At 38.2% G+C, this 23889-nt stretch overlaps 1 protein-coding gene across 1 annotated transcript in view; it reads left to right on the forward strand.

Moving 5' to 3' along the window:
* SOHLH2 (spermatogenesis and oogenesis specific basic helix-loop-helix 2) overlaps window positions 1–23889 on the forward strand; it is an 88358-nt gene that overhangs the window by 15093 nt on the left and 49376 nt on the right. Inside the window, 2 exon segments of the mRNA XM_082435682.1 lie at window positions 10902–11000; window positions 11221–11274. Of these exon segments, the coding sequence (XP_082291808.1) occupies window positions 10902–11000; window positions 11221–11274 (153 nt within the window).

A 23889-nucleotide genomic window follows, 5' to 3' on the forward strand; every position in this document is an offset into this window, starting at 1 on the left:
ATGGACATTGGGTGTGCAGTCAGTTCCATCTGCCACGCACAAGCTCTATCACCACATTTCATTTTAAGGTAATATGTATTTATTTAATATTATTCGGAAAATAAAAGAGAAGAACAGTATTAAGTTAAACACATCTACTGTTGTCTTCTTAGTAATTTTTGGTATGTATTCATATTGATTAAAAGGAACAACTCAATAGATAAGACAACCAAAAGGGAAAAAAAGGAATAAAAAAAAGGACTGCACTTTTAAAAACTATGTAATTGTAACCTTACTTCATGGACAATTTTGTATTCTATTGCTGTGTTCACCATGGGCAATTAAATCAATTATTTCTTATGTTTTCTTCATGTACATTTTTAAGGGCTACATTATATTCCATTGCATTGGATTATTAGTATTCAATTACTTTCCCCTATAGTTCAATAGTTTAGGGTATTTCTGGCTTCAATTTTAAATACAACAAAACCCACAGAGGACAATATGGCAAAAAATATATTGTAGTATTTGCAAATCTTTGGATTTTTGTCACTTTTTGACCTCAGCTTTTTTAATGAAAATACTTTATAGAGTCGAGGCAAGATGATCTTGGATTTGGTATATGCCATTCCAGTTTATTTTTAAATACCTTTCTACATATATTGTGTCTAAACATTCATATAAAAAATATCATGCTGTATGTGGCATTCTTCTATATTTTTTTATTCTATCCGTGTTAATACATAAAGATCTAGTAAATTTTATCTGCTGTATAGTATTCCATTAGATGTATATATCCTAATTTATGTATTCCTCTATTTCAGTACATTGAAGATTTTTCAAAATCTCACTATGACAAACGTTGCCAAGGTGAACATCCTTATAAATGTCTCCGAGTACAGAGTGTTCCTCTGGACTTTGCTAACTTTTCTGCAAAGGCTAGAGAGTAAATATTTTCAGCTTTACAGGTCACCCCATCTCCCTTGCAACTACACATTTTCACTGCTGTGTTCTAACACATCTTCCTTTACAAAATAGGCTGCAGCCAGATTTGGTATCCAGGCTGTAATTTGCTGGACCTTGATTTAGGGCAGTGGTCCTCAAACTTCCGTAGTAACAGAATCACCTGGAGAACTTCATAAAAATATAAAGTTCAGCCCCATTCTTTATCCAGCTTGCTACCTCTACAGTCTTTATTAGTTCTCCAGCTAACTCGAATACATACCAAAGTTTGAGAACCGCTGCTCTAGCACACTTATAGTGGAGTTTTTAGATCATGAGATATGCACATATTCAAATTTTCAAATAAAGATAACATCCCTCTGGATCGATCTATCTAAAGACACCCCAGGTCTACAGTTAGCTCAGCATGTCAGGAATAAATAAGAGAGGTGATGGGAGATGAGCTTGGAAATACATTCAAGGACTACATAATAAAGGATTTTGTATCCATGTTAGGGAGTGTGAACTTTTTATATGTGATGGGAAGCTACTGAAGTATTTTGTATACAGTTTTAAAGTCATCTCCTATCCCACCCCCCAGGATTCCCCAGGGATGGGTGAGACTTGAGGCAGGAAAACCAGTTAGGATGCTGTTGTAATAATCTAAGTAAGAGAAGGTGTTTTTCAGCTTGGACAATAGTATATGGGGATGGAGCAGAGGTGACAGATTGAAGAGATGTTGAGGAATGTGCATTTTATAAGTATCTGGATACTGGGGTGAGAGTGGGAGAGGATTTGAGGATGATTAAGCTTGAATAACTTTGTGGATTACAATGAGCAGGGCTCTAGAAATCAGAACTAGTGGGGATAATAGGAAATGACTTAGGTTTGTGTGTATTATACAGATACCAGTGGTCAGTCAGCAACTGGAAATAGTTTTAGACTGCAGAATGTTGTCTCTCTGAAAATAGAGGCCATGGAGTCATCAGTGTCACTTGAAGTCATGAAAGTTTAAGAGATTGCTCAGGCAAAAATATATAGTCTGACAAATAGGATTGAGGATTGAATCCTGGGAAATACTAACATTTAAGGTAATTCAGTGAAGATCAATGAGAAGGAAAAATATTGAAAAAGGATGAAGGGGAGAACTGGGCAAGAGTGGCATCCCAGAAACCAAGTGGGGAGAAGGTTTATGAATGATCGGCAGAAGGATGTTCTCCAAGAAACTCTGGTGCCGGGTAGGATAGAGCGCATGGTCCACAGTTTGGGCAAGTTATTCAGAGGCGAAGGGTGTAAGCAAGTGCTAACCAGAAGAGAGGGATGGGGAAAAAAAGTGGTGCAGAGGAAAGTAGGGGTGAGAAAATGGAGTGAGTGTAAGCCGTGGAAACATGGCTTCTGGAATTAGACTGTTCCGGTTCAAGTTCAAACTATGGGACACTAAGGAAGTTATTTCATCTCTGTGAGGCTTAATTTCCTCATCTGTAAAATAGAGTTAATTAAACTCTCTTGCAAGGTTGTCGTGAAGACTACTAGAGATATGTAAAGCCAAAAGCATAGTGGCTGACACAGTGAGCAGCGTGATAGTCCTCTTCCTTCCTTCCCGTGATAAAGGAGAAGTAGAATTTCATTAAAACAAGTCTGTTGTGAGATTAACCTTAATCTGTTTGGAAGGAATAAGGGCAAGGGTAAGGCCCAGAGATGTGCAATCTGTTTGATTTATTTAGCTCTGCTGTTACACAGTTGTGAATCTTCTGGTACCTTCCTAAAGCTTTCGCAGAATTTTGTGGTTCTTTGTACCTGCCCAGAAAGCAGGGGCTTCTGCAGGGAGTTAAAGCTTCTAATAAAAAGCACAGAACCTTTACTTCCCTTGGGCTAGCTGGGTGTACATTTTCTAGCCCCTTCTGTTTGTGTCCACCAGAAAAAGAATGTAGAGCCTCCCTAATGTTTCAGGAATTTCCAGGTGTGTCCTGCAAAGATCTGTAGCCTTTCTGGAAGGCTAGAATCTGTTTTAAGCATACCAAATAACTAAAAGTTAAGGCTAATCTGGCTGTTTCACCTCTGATGAGCAATAGCTATTTCTCAGGTTCTGACCTGGCCCTCCAGGCCTCTTCATTAATCTCTAGTTAGGTAGAGGTTACAGAGCTAAGGATGCACTGCGCTTTTTATCAGAGCTTGATGGCTCGCACCGTGCAGCCCTGCAGAGGGTTCCCCAGCAATAAATTGAGTAATCTTTCAGTGCTTTACTGTCACTACTAACATTTGGCAGTGCATGTCTTGTTTCCTAGACTAGCTTGTTTAGGCCAAGTCAAGCTTAGTACCTCTGATACTGTGCCACAAACAGGAAAGAGGGTTGGCTTCTCTACTTCCCAACTTCCCTTTACTGCCCAGCACTGCTGCATCCTTAGCTGCTGGTCAGTCTTTCGAGTAGTGGTTCTTTAATTTTCAAACTCTATAAGAATCACATGGATAATTTATTGAAAGTATACATTCTGGGCATTACTCCCAGAGATACTCATTTCGTAGGTCTAGGGTAAGCCCTGAACATTGGTCTTTTTAGCAGGCATTTCAATAGGTTCTATTACAGAGCACAATTTGGGAAAAAGAAACAAACCAATTTAAGGAATTTATATCCCTCAGAGAAAGATGTGCAAGACAGCGTGTCTTCCGACAGGAGTTACTCTAAAGTCTTTATCACCAAGGTCCACCATTTCCCTGTGGTCAGCTCTATGACAGTGGAAGTCTTGGTCCTTGACTCATCTGGAATCAAAATCAGTGACACCTTATCTCAGTCTGTTTGTGCTGCTAAAAAAAAATACCACAGACTGGGTGGTTTATAAGCAACAGAAGTTTATTTGTCACAGTTCTGGAGGCTGAGCAGTCCAGGATTAAGACACCAGCAGATTCAGTGCTTGGTACGGGCTCGCTTTCTGGTTCATAGACAACGCCTTCTTGCTGTGTCCTCACATGGTGGAAGGGGTAAGGGAGCTCTGGAGGATCTATTTTTATAAGAGCATTAGTCCTATTCATGAGGGCTCAAACCTCATAACCTAAGCATCTCCCAAAGGCACCACCTCCTGATACCATCACATCAGGCGTTGGGATATTAATATGTGAATTTGGGGGGGGGCACAAACATTCAGACCATAGCACCCCTATTTCTCTCTGCTTCTAATTTTTCCATCAGTGTACTCTCCTTTGTTTTCCACTACATCCAGACAACTTGGACCCTTCAAGGAAACCTCTTACCAGCACACATGCTCTGTCAATCAGATGGTTAGAACACAGGAGATCCTGCTCCTAAAGCCAACAAGACGGCCTGGTGGGCGGAGGCACGAGGGAGGACGTGTGGAAACAGAGCAACATTCTTTAGGAAGATATTTAGTCTCACCTTAAAGTTCTCTACAGGACTCTTGGTCAATTTGTAGAAAATCAATTCATAGAAAACCAATTTGCCGAAATTCAAATCCTTACTACGTCCTTATAAATATAATCTTAAGGCATTTAAAGGTTCAGTTAGCTAAAAACTAAGTCTGTAGAATCAATATGAGGTATTATGTTATAGGCATCACCAGATTCGTGTTCTCCCCAAAGATCAGAATGGTTAATTTGGAGACAGGTGTAGCCTTAAATCAGAGAAAAGTTACAGATTTTATATATAAATCTAATAACAGTGTTGTCCACCAGGGGGCGCTTGGCATTTAAGCATGCAGAACGCCGTGCTCATTCATTGTTGCAATTGCTTTCACTGAGAGGTACAGATACCTAGGAGTTGTGATTAATTGTATTCTCAGGTTTTTCTCTTGTGAGCATTCAATAGAGTGATTTTTTAAACTTGTAGTTTTTATGTGTTCCTCAGTATAGTAATTGCAATTGTTTTAAAAAAATAAGTGGCTAATAGAGCTTCTTTTCCACTTGGTATAGATGAAAGGGACTTAAAAAAAAATCTAAGTATATTTGATTTCAGGTATGTGAATAGTATCCTGAAATTTCTTATTCTTTCCCTGTTGTTTCAATCTCCTGTTGGAAGGTGACTTTTTACAAGCAAATTAAGACATGAATATAGGTGAAGTATGATACTGTTTGGAATGCTAAGATCTGTTTAGTTTCAAAAACAAAACAGAACAGCTTTTCCATGATAGTAGAAGAATTAATTTTGTGTGTGTGTGATTTGGGGTGGGGTGGGTAGTTTCTAGCGGAGTCTTCAATTTAGCTGTAGCTTTAGGATGTCTTTTTAGGCTGTAGTTTTCTAGTACATGATGACTGATTATATAATCAGATAAAACCAGCTCCTTGGAAAGACCAAGAACTTTAAGTTGTGGGTCTTCCAATGAACTGGAAGTGATGGGATGAGAGACTATGTGCCTGTGATAAAATCGTTTTTAAATACTAGTTTATTTTGAAGTTAGTAAAATAAAGAATCAAAATCTAGAATGAACCTTAAAGTTATTGTAGTATGACTTTATAATTTTTCAAGGATTTCTGATGTGTATAATAATTTTATAATTGGAATCACAAATGTATTGCTTTTAATGGTCCAAGGTATTTAATGACTAATGTAGTTCTGCAAAATCCAAAATGTGTTCTCATTTTCTCTCTAGGCAATTTTTTAAATTATTTACTTATATAACATTTTATTTTTTAGAGCAGTTTTAGGTTCACAACAAAATTGGGAGGAAGGTACGGAGATTTCCCGTATACCCTCTACCCAACACGTGCATAGCCGTTCCCCTTATCAACGTCACTCATCAGAATGAACCTAAATTGACCCATCATAATCACCCAAACTCCATAGTTTACCCTAGGGTTTACTTTTGGTGTTGTACATTCTATGCGTTTGGACAAATGTATTAACGAATTTTGGAAGACCCTCAGTTGGAGGAATAGTCATTGACTTAGAGTTGAGGAAGCAACAGCAAAGTGTCTGCCGAGAGGAATATCAGTGAAATTAGAGCAGTCACTCTTCAGACCCACTTAGTGCCTTAGAACTTGGCAGCACCATGTGCTGAAGAAGGTGGAGGTGAGGAAGGAGCTGGAAACTGAGAGATTAATTGAACATATATATGTACATGGAGCAGTTAGTTACTGGGACCCCTCTGCCACCCCATGTAGCCAGGATACTCTCCTTCAGTCAGTCGTCTATTTTCTGGAAAAAAATTAAGCTGCAGTAGTTTTGGACTTTGGGCCTTCAGGCACAGATGAGGGTGACAGTGAGATACAGGTCTAAAATGATGGAATTAAATGAAATTATGCGATCTGGATAATGGAACTCTCAGCTCTCCCCACCTTACCCTACTCCCAGAAAACCAGCAGCTAGGATTAACCCTCAAAGAGTAGGAGGTTGGAGGATTCTTCATTTGAAAAACTGAAATGCCCTTAAGAAAAGCAGTCAGTCTGTCCACCCAGAGAATGCACCTGACAGACTTCCCAGGACAGGAAGGGTAACTGACTGAGGACCCTTGGTGTTGGGCTCGAAATCCATCACTGCTTTGCATCAAGACCACACCTCCCACAGGCTGTTCCAGGCCCATGGTCAGGTGCAGTGGGGATACCAAGGCAGACCTATTCCTAGGAAACATGGGACCCCACTGTCAGTGACTTTGACTTAAGGATTCCCTGCTGGCTTTGCCAGACTTTCCTTAGGCTGCATGCCAGCCTGGGATGCTTCCACTTCCAGGACCTTCTCTCCCTCTCCCCTTCACTGGGGGTCAGACGTGCATTACAGTTGACTACTTTACCAGCCCTCTCCTGTTCCTTCCCTGTTTCCTTTCACACAGACATTTCTAATAATAGAATCTTTTCACATTTAACCCCATCTTGGTATCTGCTTCTCAGAAGACCACATCTACAACTAGAGGTACTGGGAGTGATATGAGAAAACAGGAGGTTAGATGGGATTTGGCACTGGCTCACTATGTAGCAGGCAGTAGGGGCTGTCCTGATTAGTAGATGTGGCACCAATAGATCCTGGCTCAGTGTGGCCGTTCAGTTGCTAAAGATTTCGCTGATGGTGACCTTGGAAAATGTTCTCATGGAGGGAAATACTGTGGAAGAAGCCATGATGCAGGCATTTGGAAAATACGGGATTATTGCCAAATTGTATTGTCATCCTTCATAAGGATAATGAGAGGCTGAGAATAGTTAGCAAGCGCTTAATATCTAAGAGTGAAAAGCAGAGAGCCTTGGTGGTAGCCTGTAAAGAGGCCGTCTATACCAGTAGTGAAAGGGCAGCCACAATAGAACAGCGAGGCTGAAGACCCGATTGTGAGGGCTGCAGAGCTCCAGAGGCATTTGAATGCCCAGTCCAAGCAGGCCTGTTATGTGAAGGGCAGGGCCCTGATGGGGATAACCAGGGATCCTAAAACTGTGACAGGACAGCTGGATGGATGCTCGTGATGATGTCAACTCTACAGCTCCACCTGGACCCTCTGGATGGGCAGAGGTGGCCCACCTCTAGCTCTAGTAAGGGCTAGAGCACTCACTGTCCTGGAAGCTGCTCGACAGGCCTCTCTCCAGCAAGGCAGCCAGTCCCCCCGCCCCGCCTCAGGAGCTGCCCTCGCCTCCAATCCTGGCTGCCAAGCCAACTCATGATGGTGCTGTTCAACAGCTATAATTAAAAAAAATTAAGCATGGAGAAGCAGAGGCTGAGGACAGTTAACCCAATAGAAAATATAGTTCTTTGCTCATTTCCCATACCTGAACCAATTTTCAGATCCAGAAATCATTGAGCAAAGAAGTGGCTGGGTTCCTAAAAGGAAGGACCCCACAACATCAGTCCAAGTACATATCATGACAGTATCTCCAGGCTTCCCCTGAAGAGACCTCTGACCACTTTTATAGGTGACTGTACACTGTGGGAAAGGAAATAACCAGACATTTTGAGGTCTGAGTTGACATTGATCCCCAGAATGGCAATCTATGCTTGAAGTCCAAATCACACTGGGCCCAATGTGCCCACGGACTCCCCTACTCCCACAGTGATAATTTTTCCAGTCCCTGAGTACATAATTGAAGTAGATATACTTGGCAGTTGAAGTTAACCCCCCATTGGGCCCTCATCTCTGAAGTAAAAGCTATCATGGTGCAGAAAACCTAATGGAAATGTGGGAAATTGTGCCTTCCCCACCCAGGGCCAAAATTGTAAAACAAGAACAATTTGTTATCCCAGGGAAGACGGCCTAACATAGCTCTGTTTAATTTGCCAGTCTGACCCCTGTAAAAACTAGGTGTATCTTGGAGAAAGACTGTAGGCTACTGCAGACTTAACTAATTAGTAGCACCAACTGTTTTGCCAGATGTGGTATCACTGCTAGAGCAGACTAACAAGTCTTTGATATAAGGGTATGCAGCCACTGATTTGGAGAATGCACTCTTTCCATTCCAATTAGAAAAGAGGATCAAGAAGTTTGTGACTTCTGGTTTCAGCTCCAATATGTATAGTGCTTGGGAGTCATCAATCTTGTCATAACAACACAAAAAGGTGGATAACCTGAAAATCAATGACTCTTCTTGACTCCTTAGAAATCTGAATTTGCAGGAAAAATTCCCATCCAAAAATCTGTATGAATAGACAAATCCAGACAGTCACCGAGATCTGCTTAACCTGGAACAGAAGCTGCTGCAAACACAAACTGATAGGAGCACTTATATGGTAAATGTGATGAATTACTGGAGGAAGAATAGGCAAATCCATTATTAAAGTTAGAGACGTAACACCTCCTGTCAGCAATTGATAGATCAAGAAGGCAGAAAAATCAATGAAGATATAGCTGAACTGAACATCACTATCAATCAACTCAATCTATTGACATTTATAGAATATTCCATCCGACAACAGCAGAATACAGATTCTTCTCAAGCTTACATGTAACATTCACCAATGTAAACCACATTGGTGGTTTAATAGGCACCCTATTAGACTCTGAGCTTCATGCAGATAGGTCCTGGGTTTGCTATTCTCACTGTGGTATCCCTACCACAATGCCTGACACATAGGAGGTGCTTGATGAATATTTTTTAATAAATAAATGAATTGTAAAATTAGGAGACAAGACAAGGAATCCAGTCTGCATGGGAAGAGCAGCAAGATATATTCTAACACAGAGAAAGCATATTAAAAATGCTTAAACCTCAAAGGTTAAAACGGCACATCCGCACTAACAAGTAACAGAAATCATCCTTTTGTCATAGAAACTGCCACTCGATTAATATTCCTAAACCCCTGCTTTCATCATGTCACTTCTTTAATAACTTTCAATAGCTCCCAGTGTGTAGACTCCTGAAACTAGCATACCAAGGCTTTGCTAACCAAGGCCTTCCCTAGTTATCTTACCTTGCCTCTTATTTATTGCTCAAATACTTTGCTTCAGCTCTTGAATTTATGTCTTTCCTACCTACATTTCTTGTATGAGCTTCTAGAGTTTTGGACCATATCTCATTCAGTTTTGGACCATATCTCATTAATATAAAAATAATTTTATTCCAGTTGTTTATTTGTAAATTAATTCCTTTTAGAATTTGGAGTGCATTTTCCCATTGACTCAATATTAAAAATGGTTAGATCCTATTTTACGTCTCTAAAAGTGTATTTAACAAACGATGTAAGTGAAGCATATTACTATGGAAAGCTAAGCTTGGAATCCTTGGAGAAAGGGTCTATGCAGCAAAATTTTGAACTACATCCATCACTCCCTGATTGTCCCTTCAAAAACTGTCATCCTTGAGCACTGGTTTATTTCATAAGGGTTTGATTTTCTATAGCGAACTCAGTCGGTTTATCCTCTTGTATTTACAGGGCTTTCATTGATTTTCCTCTGGAGCAAGTTTGTATTTGGGGGAGGGGGATTGAAAACCATTCAGGACGCCAGTGCATAATTTTTGAAGACAAATAATGCCTGCCTGAGAAATATCACTGATCATGTTTTAACAGGGATGTTAAGCAAATATGCATAGTGGAGAATTGTCACTTCCAAAGGATTTGTTTTATCACTGCTATTATTTTTAGAGACTAGAAATTGCCCTGTTTCAGCTGACCTAATTATTCCTATTAATACAATTTTTACACTTCTAATAGTTATTAACAAGTATCTAAGAGAGAATAAGCAAATTTTTTCGAGAATGAGCTGTGTTTCAGGAGAAGGGTATGCGCTCTAAAATAGCTTGCAGTTTGCTCTGTGGAGATTTAAATCGGCAGCTTCCATTTTTATTTGAATGCTTCTTTTAATAAATTCAGTGACCTAGATCATGACCAACAAGAGTTGTGTAGAATTTGACTTGGTGATTTTAATATCTAACATGTAAGAATATGGGAAATAATTGGAGTTACTGGAAAAGATCAGTTATTAGTTTAGGAATTAAAATTTTAAACCAAATCAGTGTAGTGCATTATTGCTCTGTCACTTGGCTAACCTTCTTCTCTACTCGGCGTCAGCTATTTGTGATGAGGGGTATTTGTGATGGATTGATGTCTTAGTTTCCAGAACTGTCCTACTCTACAATATTTTCATAATTCCCCTCATTATCAACCTTATCGCCTGTTCTAACACTCTGCTTTTGTTACCCTGGTAACAATCTTATGAATACACGTACAATAATTGTTAGTGTGTGTTGTCTTTGGAGTCAGATTACCTGGATTCTAATTCCAGCTCTACCATTTATTAGCTCTGTGCCTTTGGGCAAATTATTTAACCTCTAGCAGTTTTCTCAACAATAAAATGGAAATAAATATATTAGCCATCTCCATGGCTATAATAAGAATTAAATGAAATAATCTATGGAAAGCACTTAGCACATGGCATATTGCTAGGGTTCAATGAATATTGTAATTATTACTATTACTATTACTGAAAAGGTACATATTAAAGACTTCTGAAATCACAGACTGATACAGAGTAGAAGGAATTTGCCAATGAAGAAATTGGTGGTCATATCTATTGTTATTTAGAATGTGAGCACATGTAAAAATTTACTGTTTATACTTTCAGGAAGCCTTAAATACATTGCTTAAACAACTAGAGAAAGAAAAAAGGAGTCTTGAAAATCGAGTGAAAGACTCTGCACTGAGACTGGAACAAGAGTCAAAGGTTTGTTTTTATTCTATACTGAGACGTCCCTTTGGAACTGCCATGATTTTTAGTATGTTATCTACAAACCTACTATATAATTCTCACAATATACTTACAAAAGTATTTTGTACACCACTTTAAAAAAGCATAGCGACATAAACTGAACTTAGCAGTAGTCTCGCTAGTATTGTAAATCTTCTCTGATGCTGGATTCTTTACTTCTGTATCTTTCACCTAGTGTTACCACAAGACCAGCCGTGAGCACTGTACATACCTTGCCGAAAGGTCTCAGGTAACTTTTGTTTTTTTTACTTCCAAGTTCTAAGAGTTTCCTCTTAATGTAAATTATGTTTTTTACTTTTCTAGTTTTTGATTGGTAGGGAAACAGCTGTTGGAATTATGGGAAACAAAGGTACCAAGTTTCTGTATATGGAGGGTGAAAAGGAAAATATATAATTTTTATAAAAAGGTAAAAATGAGATATAAGTTTCCCATATTAAGAGTGTATTTTGCATATTTGCTTCCTTAGCTGTTCTTTTAGTTTGATTTGTAATTGCTAGAATTCAAACAAATAAGTGGTTATCCCTCTGCTGTCATGAAATTTAAGGCATTTTACCTCATAGTTATGCATGGTGAAGTCTAAGATAGACCCAACATTGCTATTGCTAGAAAGTGTGTACTTATAAATGGCAGGACAGGAAAGTGATCAGTGAATTATGAAAGACATTGCACATATTTTCCAGTTTTTCATTTGCTTTTTCATTTTATTTATGATGTTGTTGTATATAGAGTTTGTTTTGATGTTGTCAGACCTATCTTTTATTTATGGCTTCTTATGTCATAGTTTAAAAGACTGTCTTCACCTCAGTGTTTCATAACATTCATCACATCTCTTTAGTACTTATATGGCTTAATATTTGACATTTAAATATTTAATGTTTATTAACTTTATTTTGGTATGTTTTAAGTTTAGGATATGAATTCAATTTTCAGTGTGCATTATCCAAATGGAAGTGTCCAAAGAGCAGTTGGATATATGAATCTCAGAAAAAAAAAAAAAAGATCAGGATTGAAGATATGGATTTAGAACTTATTAGCACAGAGATGGTAAATGACACCATGTGAATGAATGAAATGCATCAGGGAGAATACACAGCGTGAAAAGAAGAGATAGTCTTAGATATAGCTCTGAAGAGTTTCAACAGAGATAGTCAAGGGAAGAAGAGCCAGAAAGAGGGCTGGAGTCGTCAGGACATAGCTACGTGAGGCAAGGAGGTAGAGGACCTTGAGGGCTGGTTTTGCCATAAAGGTAATCGGCTAATCACTGATCTGGAGTCTCCAGAGGTTCAGTGAAAGGACTGAGAGGAAAGGAGTTAGCACTGGGGATTGGAGCTGACAAGGGGATGCATAGAGCAACTTGAGAATGAGAGTCAGGGCAATAGGGGATAAAGGGAGGCTTGGACTTCTAGTGCCAATGAAAGTAAGCAGGAAATTGAGACAGAATAGCATCACTCACAGTAGTCTTTTAGCCACAAAATGGACAATCACTTCAAACTTTATGGTTCTGGGTGCTTGGCTGGAAGCCCTGCAGCACTGGCACCCACATGCCTTTCCTCAGACCATGTTCTCTACTTGGAGTACGTTGTTTCTTACACTCCAGTTCTGCTTCCTTCAAGGTGTAGCAAAATGCCACCTCCCTTATGAGGCTGTGATATGATGAAAGACCACAGACTCTGGAGTCACTGCAGATTTGGATTTGAATATCAGATTTGTACCTAACTGTGGTTCAATCTTTTGGGGCCTCAATTTCTTTCTTCCTCTGTAGAAGGGAAGCAGTGGTACTGTAGTTATCTTGCAGGGGATTTGTGAGGGTTTAGAGATATAATGTAAGTAAAGTGCTGAGTGAAATGCTTGGCACATAATTGGTTCTAAATTCCAGTAAATGGTGAATATTATTTTCCTGTGTTTCTTTCCCGATCTCCCTAGCCCCTCTCTCTGCGACAGAGGCATCAGAATTTCTACTTGCATTAGCCATCCTCCTTTAGCTTTGTTTATCTGAAAAAATCATTTGGGTGGAATAGTTCCTACTTCGATTATACAGGATCACTGAACATAAAATCAAAGCCTATTTTAACAGCTTCCCAGGAAGATGTTAATCCTGTTTCCCTGTATAAATGTTAATAAGGATTTTCACTCTAGAGTGAATTGTTAATCTTTATAGTCAAAATGGTTCTGACCATGTGGATACTATGGTGACTGGAAAGGTCAATGAATGATTTGCAGTTCTTCCCATGCTGAATACATAAATAATTGATTCTTTAGTAGATAACTAGAGCTTTTTGCTGAGTCTGCTGTTTATATTTCTGCTGGCTTCACTGTTTTGACTGAAACTGAGTTTCCACATCTCAGGATTCTTCTAAGTTACAGCATGTATAAGACATTGCTTTTTAAGAATATACAAGCAATATAGCCAATATTTTATAATAACTATAAATGGAGTATAACCTTTAAAAATTGTCAATCTCTATATTATATGCCTGTAACTTACAGAATATTGTACATCAATTATATTTCAGTTTTTAAAAATGAAAGATTAAAAAAAGGATATATAGGCATAACTCAGAGATATTGCAGGTTTGATTCCAGACCACCACAATAAAACAAATATTACAGTTAAGCAAATCACGGGAATTTTTTGGTTTCTAGTGCATATTAAATTTATGTTTACACTATACTGTAGTGCAAGAGCATTATGTCTAAAAAACAATATCCGTACCTTAATTTTAAAATACTTTATTGCTAAAAAAATGCTAACCGTCATCTGAGCCTCCAGCAGGTCAGAATCTTTTTGCTGGTGGAGGGTCTTGCCCGGATGTTGATGGCTGCTGACCGATCAGGGTGGTGGGTGCTGAAGGTGGGGTGGCTGTGGCAGTTTCTTGAAATAAGACCACAGTGAAGTTTGCCACAGGGATTGACGCTGCCTTTCACAAACGATTTCTCTGTGGAATGCAATGGTGTTTGATAGCATTTTACCCACAGTAGAGCCTCTTTCAAAATCGGACTCAATCCTCTCAGTCCCTGACACTGTTATCAACTAAATCTGTGTACCATTCTAAATCCTTTGTTGTCATCTCAGCAGTCTTCCCAGCGTCTTCACCAGGAGTAGATGCTATCTCAAGAAACCACTTTCTTTGCTCATCTACATGAAGCAACTCCTTATCCGTGAAAGTTTTATCATGAGATTGTAGCAATTCAGTCACATGTTCAGGCTCCACTTCTAATTCTAGTTCTCTCATTACTTCCATCAGATGGAAGTTACTTCCTTTACTGAAGTCTTGAACCTGTCAAAGTCATGCACGAGGATTGGAATTAGCTTCTTCCAAACTCCTCTTAATGTTGATATTTTGACCTCTTCCCATGAATCATGAATGTTCTTAATGGTATCTAAATGGTGAATCCTTTCCGGAAGGTTTTCCATTTACTTTACCAAAATCCACGAAAGGAATCACTATCTATGGCAGCCCATAGCCTTACGAAATGCATTTAAGTAGTAAGAGTTGAAAGTCAAAATAACTCCTTGATCCATGGGCTGCAGAATGGAGGTTTTGTTAGTAGACATGAAAACCAATCATTGTCTATCTCCATCGGAGCTCTGGGGTGACCAGGTGCATTGTCAATGAGCAGTAATATTTTGAAAGGAATCTTTTCTCAGATTATATAATAATAATAATGAAAAAGTTTGAAACATTGCAAGAATTACCAAAATGTGACACAGAGACATGAAGTGAGCAAGTGCTATTGGAAAAACGGTGCAGATAGACTTGCTCAGTGCTGGGTTGCCACAAAACCTCGAATTTTTAGAAAAATTTCTACAGATTTATTTGTGAAGTGCAATAAAACAAGGTGCAGTAAAGTGAGGTATGCCTGTACAATGCACTGTATACTTCACAGTCAGGCAGAAAGACTGACTAGAGCTTGTTGAAACACACAATAAACTTAACTTCTATTCCCACAAACAGAGAATTCTAGCAATGCATCTGAGAGTTTTTGAATATAATGCTTTGGTTTCCAGATAAGGCACCTAAGGCAGCTCTGTTTGGTTGTAAGGCAATTCTAATTTTTAGGCTTGTTAAAGCATCAACTCCTTATTTTTCTTCCTTGAAACTTCTGCTCCTTCTTCTTTTTCTTTGAAACTTCCTTAAAACCCGTTGCTTTTAGTTCCATCCTCTGAAGAGGAAGTCTACACTCTTTCTATACGACAGCTTTTCAAAGATTTGAAAACAGCTCTGCGTCTTCTCATAGCTTTTTTTACCCCCTAAGCTAAAATATTAAGTTACATTAGCCATTCCGCATGACATAGGTTCTAGACTAACCAGCTGTTTCGTTGCCTTTTTGGACAACTCTATCTTGTTATTGTTCATTTGAAAATAGAGCTCCCAGGTTTAAATGTAGACTTGAGATATAATCTCAACAGCATAGCTGTTAGTCTTGTCCTCACCGTACTCATTTTTCTTCTCTGCTCTCTGAGCAGTCATTCTGAAATACAGGTGAGGCGTTGTTCCTGGTATAAAACTTCAGTGACTTTGCATTGTCCAAAGGATCTCAGCAAAGCTGCTCAGTGTGTTTTACAAGGTCCTGTCTGACACGCAGTGCCTGCCTCTCCAGCTATATCCTTACTTACGCCCTGTACTGCAGCCAGACCAATGATATATGTGATTCCTGCGTCTATCATCTGCTTTATACGTTGACGCCTGTGCTGCTTCCTCTGTCTGGAATGTCCCTTCCCTAGTTCTTAATTGGCTACTATTCCATGTGGATCCCCCTAAAGCCAGAATTAGTTGCATCTGTTGTATGCTTACAAAGCACATATGCAAACCTCTGCTAAGGCAGCAAATTGTACAATCTATTTAGTTTGCTGTTTCCCCAATAGATTGTAAGAACCAAAATTTGTCCTTGTACCCCAGTGCCTAATGTAGTGGTAGCACATAGAAGATGCTCAATAACATCTGCTGAGTGAATAAATGAATGAATTCCATCTTCTGGTCCAAAGTTGACACTTTTAGAAAATTAGTTAACATTTTGCTTCACAAAGCAAAGAGTTCATCAGGTGTGAAATCCAACTGTCTTCCCTTTTGCCTTCAAATGTATTCACATCTTTATCCATCTTTCCTGTTCCTCCTTCTGCCTTAAAGAAAAAGGATTCCATACTTCTTCCCAAGTCTATCTGCTGCCTCTAGGACTCATTTCATAATTATTTTCTCATATTTTCCATCTCTCCTCCACTGACTGTGGTGTGTCCTTTGTCTGCAGCATGCTCATCTCTTCCACCAAAATACAACAAAAACAAACTTCTATTTTGCCCTATCCTCATAAAACTACTACCTTAGCTTTCTTTTTCTCAGCTAAACTTCATGAAAGAGTGGATACACTCACTGCCTTTGCTATTCACTCCTCGACCTCTTTCAGCTGCCTTCTGCCCCCAACAGTTTATCTCTCTGACACAGTTTATCTCTCAATAGCCAAATACAATACAATGACTCCTTTTCAAGCCTCCTGGTAGCAGACATGTCTGAGGCGTTTCATACTGCTAACTGTGCTCACTTTTTAAAACTATCACCCACCCCCCCTTGACTTCCATGACAGGATATTTTCCTGGGTTTTCCTGTTGTTTAAATGATGGCCCTATCTTTAGTGATTCTCTTATCCCTTAAAAGTTGCTTTTCCAAGTGTATATCACCAACTCTCTTACCTCTCTGTGTGCTCTTTTTTTTTTTTTTTTTTTTAAATAATTCTTTCTTTGTTTATTTATTTTTGGCCGTGTTGGGTCTTCGTTTCTGCGCGAGGGCTCTCTCCAGTTGCGGAGAGCGGGGGGTGGGGGGTGGTTCACTCTTCATCATGGTGCGCGGTCCTCTCACTATCGCAGCCTCTCTTGTTGCGGAGCACAGGCTCCAGACGCGCAGGCTCAGTAGTTGTGGCTCACGGGCCCAGTTGCTCCGCGGCATGTGGGATCTTCCCAGACCAGGGCTCGAACCCGTGTCCCCTGCACTGGCAGGCAGACTCTCAACCACTGCACCACCAGGGAAGCCCTCTCTGTGTGCTCTTAACAAACGATCTCATTTACTCATGGCTTCAGTTACCATCTCTAAGGTCATCAGCCTCAATTTTTCCTGAATTGCAGATTATATTTACACCACCCACAAGACATGTCCACTTTTGTATCCTGGAGGAATTTAAAAATAGACAATAAATGAAAATCTGATCTTGTCTTTCCATTTCAAGATACCTACAGCTCCTATTGTCTTATCAACCCTAACGGCAGAGTACATATATTATTTATATTTAGTGTCTGTAAAAACTTTTAATGGTCTTTACCAAATGGATGATATGATTTTCATAATTTACTCTATATTTATTTTAAAAATTGCATGGACTATGGTGTTGAGATAGAGGGGTTTCCAGAATCTTTAGAAGCCTGATAATACTGGAGAAGGCCAGAATTTCCCATTATTCTTCAGCTTCTCTTAGTCATGCTACAAAAGGACCTGGGCTAGGAAAGAGTTAATTGGGAATTGACCATTCCTCTTATCTCTGAAAGCAATCATGAAATAAGAGGATAAATACTCAACTATTTGTATTTCAGGTCTCTGGCTCTACCAAGTTTCTAAAAGGCAACAGATGAGATGCAAGAGGGAGGAGATATGGGGACAGATGTATATGTATAGCTGATTCACTTTGTTATACAGCAGAAACTAACACACCATTGTAAAGCAATTATACTCCAATAAAGATGTTAAAAAAAAAACACACAACAATAAGGCGTTCCTGGGGTATTGATAATGTACTATTTCTTAATCTGGATGCTACTTACATGGAAGTGTTGAGGTTATGAAAATTTAACAAGCTGTACATTTATTATATGTGTACTTTTGTGTTTGTAGACTATACTTCAATTACATTTTTTTAAATCCCTTTAAAAAATAAAAAAATAAAAATAAATAAAAGGCAACAGATGGATCAACTGCCTAGAATGAAAGAGAATCCAGTGAAAACTTAAGTCTAACTATATCTTTCCTTTCTAATTAATTATATTCACATGTGAATGGTACTCACAAAACAGGTGTCCATTGTATTTTTGGAAGTTGAACGTCCAGATTTTATAGCAACAATGTAAAATAGCAGATGATAAGAGAACTTAAAGAAGTTTGTTCTCTCCATTCACCATTTATATATATTTTGTAGGTTCCAGGAATGCTTTTCATCCTCAAACATGCTAAGATCTTGTTTTCCAAGCTAGAATAATACTGTTCCCAAGTAGAGCGTACAACTACACCATTAACAATGATATAAATCCAATTAAATTATCAGCCTTAACCTTTTTAGTGAGGAAATATGGACACTGAAATAAATGTAGATGCCAGTGCAGTTTAAACTATATTTTCCTATGTGAACAAAAATAATTGAGAATGAATAAAGAACAGAGGAATATTTTATGAGTTTAGGAGGTTATATCTACACATGATTTTTCCTGGTCCTGTACTAAGTACAGAAGAATTACTCAGGCAATCCTTGTCTTTTATAACCTTACCTCACATAGGGAATATATTCATATATAACTTAACGATATAAAAATTGTAAATGAAGATATAAATTAGCTATAGATCAGAATCCTTTTCAAATACAGGCATTCAAGGTGCATGCCATAAAGCAAGTTTCTTTGGTGAAAATTCATGGGAAAGCAACATTTTGTTCAATATTTGGCTAGATTGATAAGTATTCTTCCTTGAGTAGTCATAAATACTTTAAATTATAATTCATTATCTTTGTACATTTTCATCAATGGAAATACAGTGTAGTTAAAACATTAAAGTAAATTCTGGAAAAGGACTTCCCTCTGGAAACTACTATAGTTCTGTGTTGGGAGGGCCCCAAGACTACTCCCGTGCGTGATTCGCTAGAACAACTCACAGGCCTCAGCATCTATTTGCGCACGCAGCTAAGATTTATTACAGCGAAAGGATACAAAGCAAAATCATCAAAGGAAAAGGGTGTATGAGGTGAAGTTTGGAGGAAACCAGGCACAAGCGTCTAAAAGTCCCCCAGTGGAGTCATATAGGAACAGACTTAGTTCCTCCAGCAATGAGTTGTGACAACATGTAAAGTTTTGTATTCCAGGGACCCTCGTTAGATACTTAGTGCCCATGCATTTGCTGGCCATTTGTGTATTATCTTTGGAGAAATATCTGTTCAAGTCCTTTGCCCATTTTTCAATTATTGATAAGTTGTTTGTCTTAATTTTGTTGTGTTGTAAGAGTTCTTTATATATTCTGGTTACTAGACCTTATCAGATATATGATTTGCAAATAATTTCTCCAATTTTGGGGGTTTTTTTCTTTTTGATGATGTTCTTTGAAGACTGAAAGTTTTGATGATGATGAAGTCCAATTGATATTGGCTTCCTAGGATCACTTTAGTGGTTGCTTGTGCTTTAGGTATCGTATCTAAGAAATCATTGCCTAATTCAAGAACATAAGGATTTATACAGGTTTCCTTCCAAGAGTTTGATAGTTTTAGCTCCTTTTTGATCCATTTTGAGTTAATTTTTATATATGGTGTGAAATAAGGGTCCAATTTCAGTCTTTTGCATGTGTCTATTCAGTTGTCCTAGCACCATTTGCTGAAAAGACTATTCTTCCTCAGTTGAATTGCCTTGGCACCCTTTTAAAAAATTAACCATAAACATATGTTTATTTCCGGACTCTCAGTTCTATTCCATTGATCTCTAAGTCTGTCCTTACGCCAGTACCATGCTGTCTTGATGACTCTAGCTTTTCAGAAAGTTTTGAAATCAGTGAGTCTGAGTGCTTCAACTTTATTCTTCTTTTTCAAGATTGTTTTGGTTGTTCGGAGTCCCTTTATTTTCCATATGAATTTTAGGATTAGTTTGTCAATTTCTTCACAGCAATACCACAGAGCTGAGGAAAGCAGGGTAGGGCAAGTTAAAATATTACAAAGCTCAGTGTTCTTGCTGAGTTTCAGGTGTGTGTGTGTGTGTGTGTGTGTGTTTATTAAATTCTCCAGGATTACTGCAAGCCTTTGGTTAATTTTTAGACTTCTGAAAAAGTTGCTTCTGACCATTTTTGCCGATTTTCTCATTGCTTTTATGGAGGAAGTAATTTTTGGAGGTCTCTATTCCGTCATTTTTGCTGACATCACTCCCTGAGAAAAATATTTTTTAAAGCACCTTGCAGGGAATTGAAGCTGGCTCTTACTACATCAAGTGAGCATACGGGGAAGTTGGCTTTATAAAGATATATAAGTCAATAAGGGAAAGGTGATCCCATGGAAATTCAAGAACAGGAATTCCAATATAACTGGGCCCACAGATATTAGAATTAGAATTCAGGGAAGCTTTAAAGACCTTAGCAGATGTTCATGGTTCATCACTTTAGTGATTTGCCATATAGAATGGAAATTAAAGGCACAGACTTTGAACTCTGACTTCCTGAATTCAAATTACAGATCTACTTACTAACTATATAACTTTGTTTCTTTCTTCTATCTAACAGGGCTAATGATAATGTCTATACCGTAGGGATTTTGTGAAGTTGATAGGAGTAAATAAATAAATAAATAAATAAATAAAATTTAGAACTGTCCCTGACACAGATTATGAGCTATAAAAATGGTGTTATTACTATTTGTAGTATAATAGACCCCTAGTTTATTCTCCACTTCATTTTTCTTCTCATTACCAACTGCTATCTTCACTTTCTATATCACTTTTATATCACAGACCTTGGTATATATCATAGTTTCAATTTTATTGTAATTTTAGGTCACATATCTTTGGTTTACTCATGGATCCTTATTTCCATCTTGTCCCTTCTCTACTTCATGGCCTCTCTCTGTGTATTTTCCTAGCTTTAATTTACGTTTCCAGAGGCAAGTATCAGAATGGTCCATCTCATCCCTCTTTGGACAAAGCTCTCCACATTAGGCCACCTCATGGGCTGCTTCCAAGCCTTTGGATTATCTGCTCTTGAGCTACTTGCCTCTCTAGCTTGATGAGATGATATGGTGTAACATATGGCTGTTTAGGATTATACAGTAAGCAGAAAATCTGCATAGGGGAATTTCTTTATGAAGGACTGTGAGCTGGGTCAACTAGGTGAAATATACAGTCCTCCCCACGTGACATACAATGTTTTTGTTGTACACAACGGTGACTGAAAAGTCACGATTAACACTTATTTTATTTCAGGGGAAGATGTAATTCAGTTAATCAGAAGACAATGAATGCCATGAGACGACCAGTAAAAAAGATTTCAAGATCAAACCATCTTCCAAAACTCAATCTGTGATTCCAGAACTGGGTGGTTTACTATTTCTTCCCTTTCTTCATCTGTCATATTCAACTTGTGAAGTTAACGTTCCACACACTTTTCAGGGATTGGGATAGATAAGAAAGAGCTATCAAACTTCTCTCTAGCTCTTCTTCCAGAAGTTTGTTCCTCTGTCTGTATGAAAGTAATTTTCTCAAGTGACCCTATACCATCTAATAGCATTCTTATCATTTTAAAAATATCCTAGAAAGCCTTAAGGTTGACATCATTACACTTGCTTTTAATAATATACCCATGATCTGCTCTGATAGTAACATTGCTATTTTATTTGTATTCTAGTTGGCTGTTAGCTAAAAATGTGAGTTCATCAAAACTTTTTGCTATTTTACGCTATATCATGTTCAGCTCTTTAAAACTCAAGGTTTAAACAAAGCTGCAAATCAGATGCATTTTAAACTTTGAACTATCATGGTATTGTGGAAACAGGAATCAGCTTGGGTATAGTTCCCACCCTGCTGTGAACTTAGGACATTTGGGGCAAATTCTTTCACCTCATCTTCATTTCCCACATCTGTAAAATGACTGAGGCAAACTATACAATTGCTAAGGTTTCTTACTATTCTAGAAAACCAGTACTTACTCAACTGCAAGGTCCTGACACAGCACGTGGTAATTTAAGTCATTTTATGATGTTTATTAATTTATAGTGATGGCCCTTTGGACCAAACTTTGCCAAGTGTTCATGATACTCAAGTCTAGAGTGGAAATAGAATGAGGGTACAAGAAGTGTTCTTTTAAGGCATTAAAAATTTTATTCAATTCTCCTATTTGTGTTTAGATTGTTTTGTTACTGTCACCTAGGTCTGGATGATACATATGATTTTTTCCCCTAACTTAATAAGTGAAATTATTGGACTTTAACTTTACAGAAATCACTCAGAGGTAAGTATAGTTTCTGGCACCAAAACCTAAATTCTATTCAGTATCACCAGTAATGGATGCCGAATGTATTTCTATAACTACTTATAGATACTCACTTTTTTTCTTTAAGGAAGAATGCATGCGTTTCATATAGACAAATAATTCTTTTATGTGACTTTAAAAAGTAATGCAGGGGCTTCCCTGGTGCCGCAGTGGTTGAGAGTCCGCCTGCCAATGCAGGGGACACGGGTTCGAGCCCTGGTCCGGGAGGATCCCACATGCCGCGGAGCAACTGGGCCCGTGAGCCACAACTACTGAGCCTGCGCGTCTGGAGCCTGTGCTCCGCAACGAGAGAGACCGCGATAGTGAGAGGCCCGCACACCGCGATGAGGAGTGGCCCCCACTTGCCGCAACTGGAGAAAGCCCTCGCACAGAAACGAAGACCCAACACACCCATAGATAAATAAATAAATAAATAAATAAAAATAAAGGAATTCCTTTAAAAAAAAAAAAAGTAATGCAGCGAAATATAAAGTAACTTCCTATAAATTATTCCAAATGGAAACTGTTTGGAAATATTTTCCCCTGTTCTTTTTTTTTTTTAATATTTATTTATTTATTTATTTTGGCTGCGCCAGGTCTTAGTTGCAGCACGCAGGACCTTCGTTACGGTGTGCGGGATCTTTAGTTGCAGCATGTGGACTTCCTGGTTGCAGCATGCATGCGGGATCTAGTTCCCTAACCAGGGATCGAACCCAGGTCACCTCCATTGGGAGCGTGGAGTCTTACCCACTGCACCACCAGGGAAGTCCCTCTCCCCCGTTCTTAAGCTAACTATAGATATCAGGTACCATGACTCATTTTATTAAATAATTACTAGATACTACATATGTATTTGTTTACTTCTTTATACCCTATTTTCTCTCTAAAAAGGATTGTGTTACCTTTTACTAAATATAGAGATATAAAAACAAGACATAAGATAAAAGATAAAAATAAAAGTTAAAGTTTTGCAAGATTCCCAACTAAGAAAAAGCTCTATCTTTAAGCTTTCTAGTAATCAGCACAAAGAAAGAGTGAGTTACACAGCTCTCATTTTTTTGTATAAGGAAATATACAAGTGGAGAAACAGCTGTCCCTAATACTAAGCTCTGAAGGTAATTTGTCATGTAAAGCTTTATGAGGACTTGCAATTATTTATTGACATAATCAGTGCAAAAATGATAGTTTGGGGTCTCTGTTTTGTTTAATACTGAAATATGTATTAATATCAATATTTGGTTTCTTTGAAGAGTTCAGAATTCATAAAGCAAAATATCAGTAAACAATATTTAATATATTTAAAAAATTTTAATGTCTAAATATATTACAAAATATTAAAAAGTACCATTTATAAAAACAAATGTTGTGATAATAAAAAAGACAGATATTAATGAATAATAATGATGATGTGGAGAAATTGGAACCCTCTTACACTGCTGGTGGGGTTGTAAAGTAGCACCATCACTCTGAAAACAGTCTGCTGGTTCCTCAAAATGTTAAACATAGAGTTACCATGTGACCCAGCAATTCCACTCCTCTGTGTACAGCCCTAAGAAATGAAAACCTATGTGCACATAAAAATGTGTGCACAAATGTTTATA

This window comes from Balaenoptera physalus, assembly GCF_965194825.1.
Source record: "Balaenoptera physalus genome assembly, chromosome: 18".
NCBI lineage: Eukaryota > Metazoa > Chordata > Mammalia > Artiodactyla > Balaenopteridae > Balaenoptera > Balaenoptera physalus.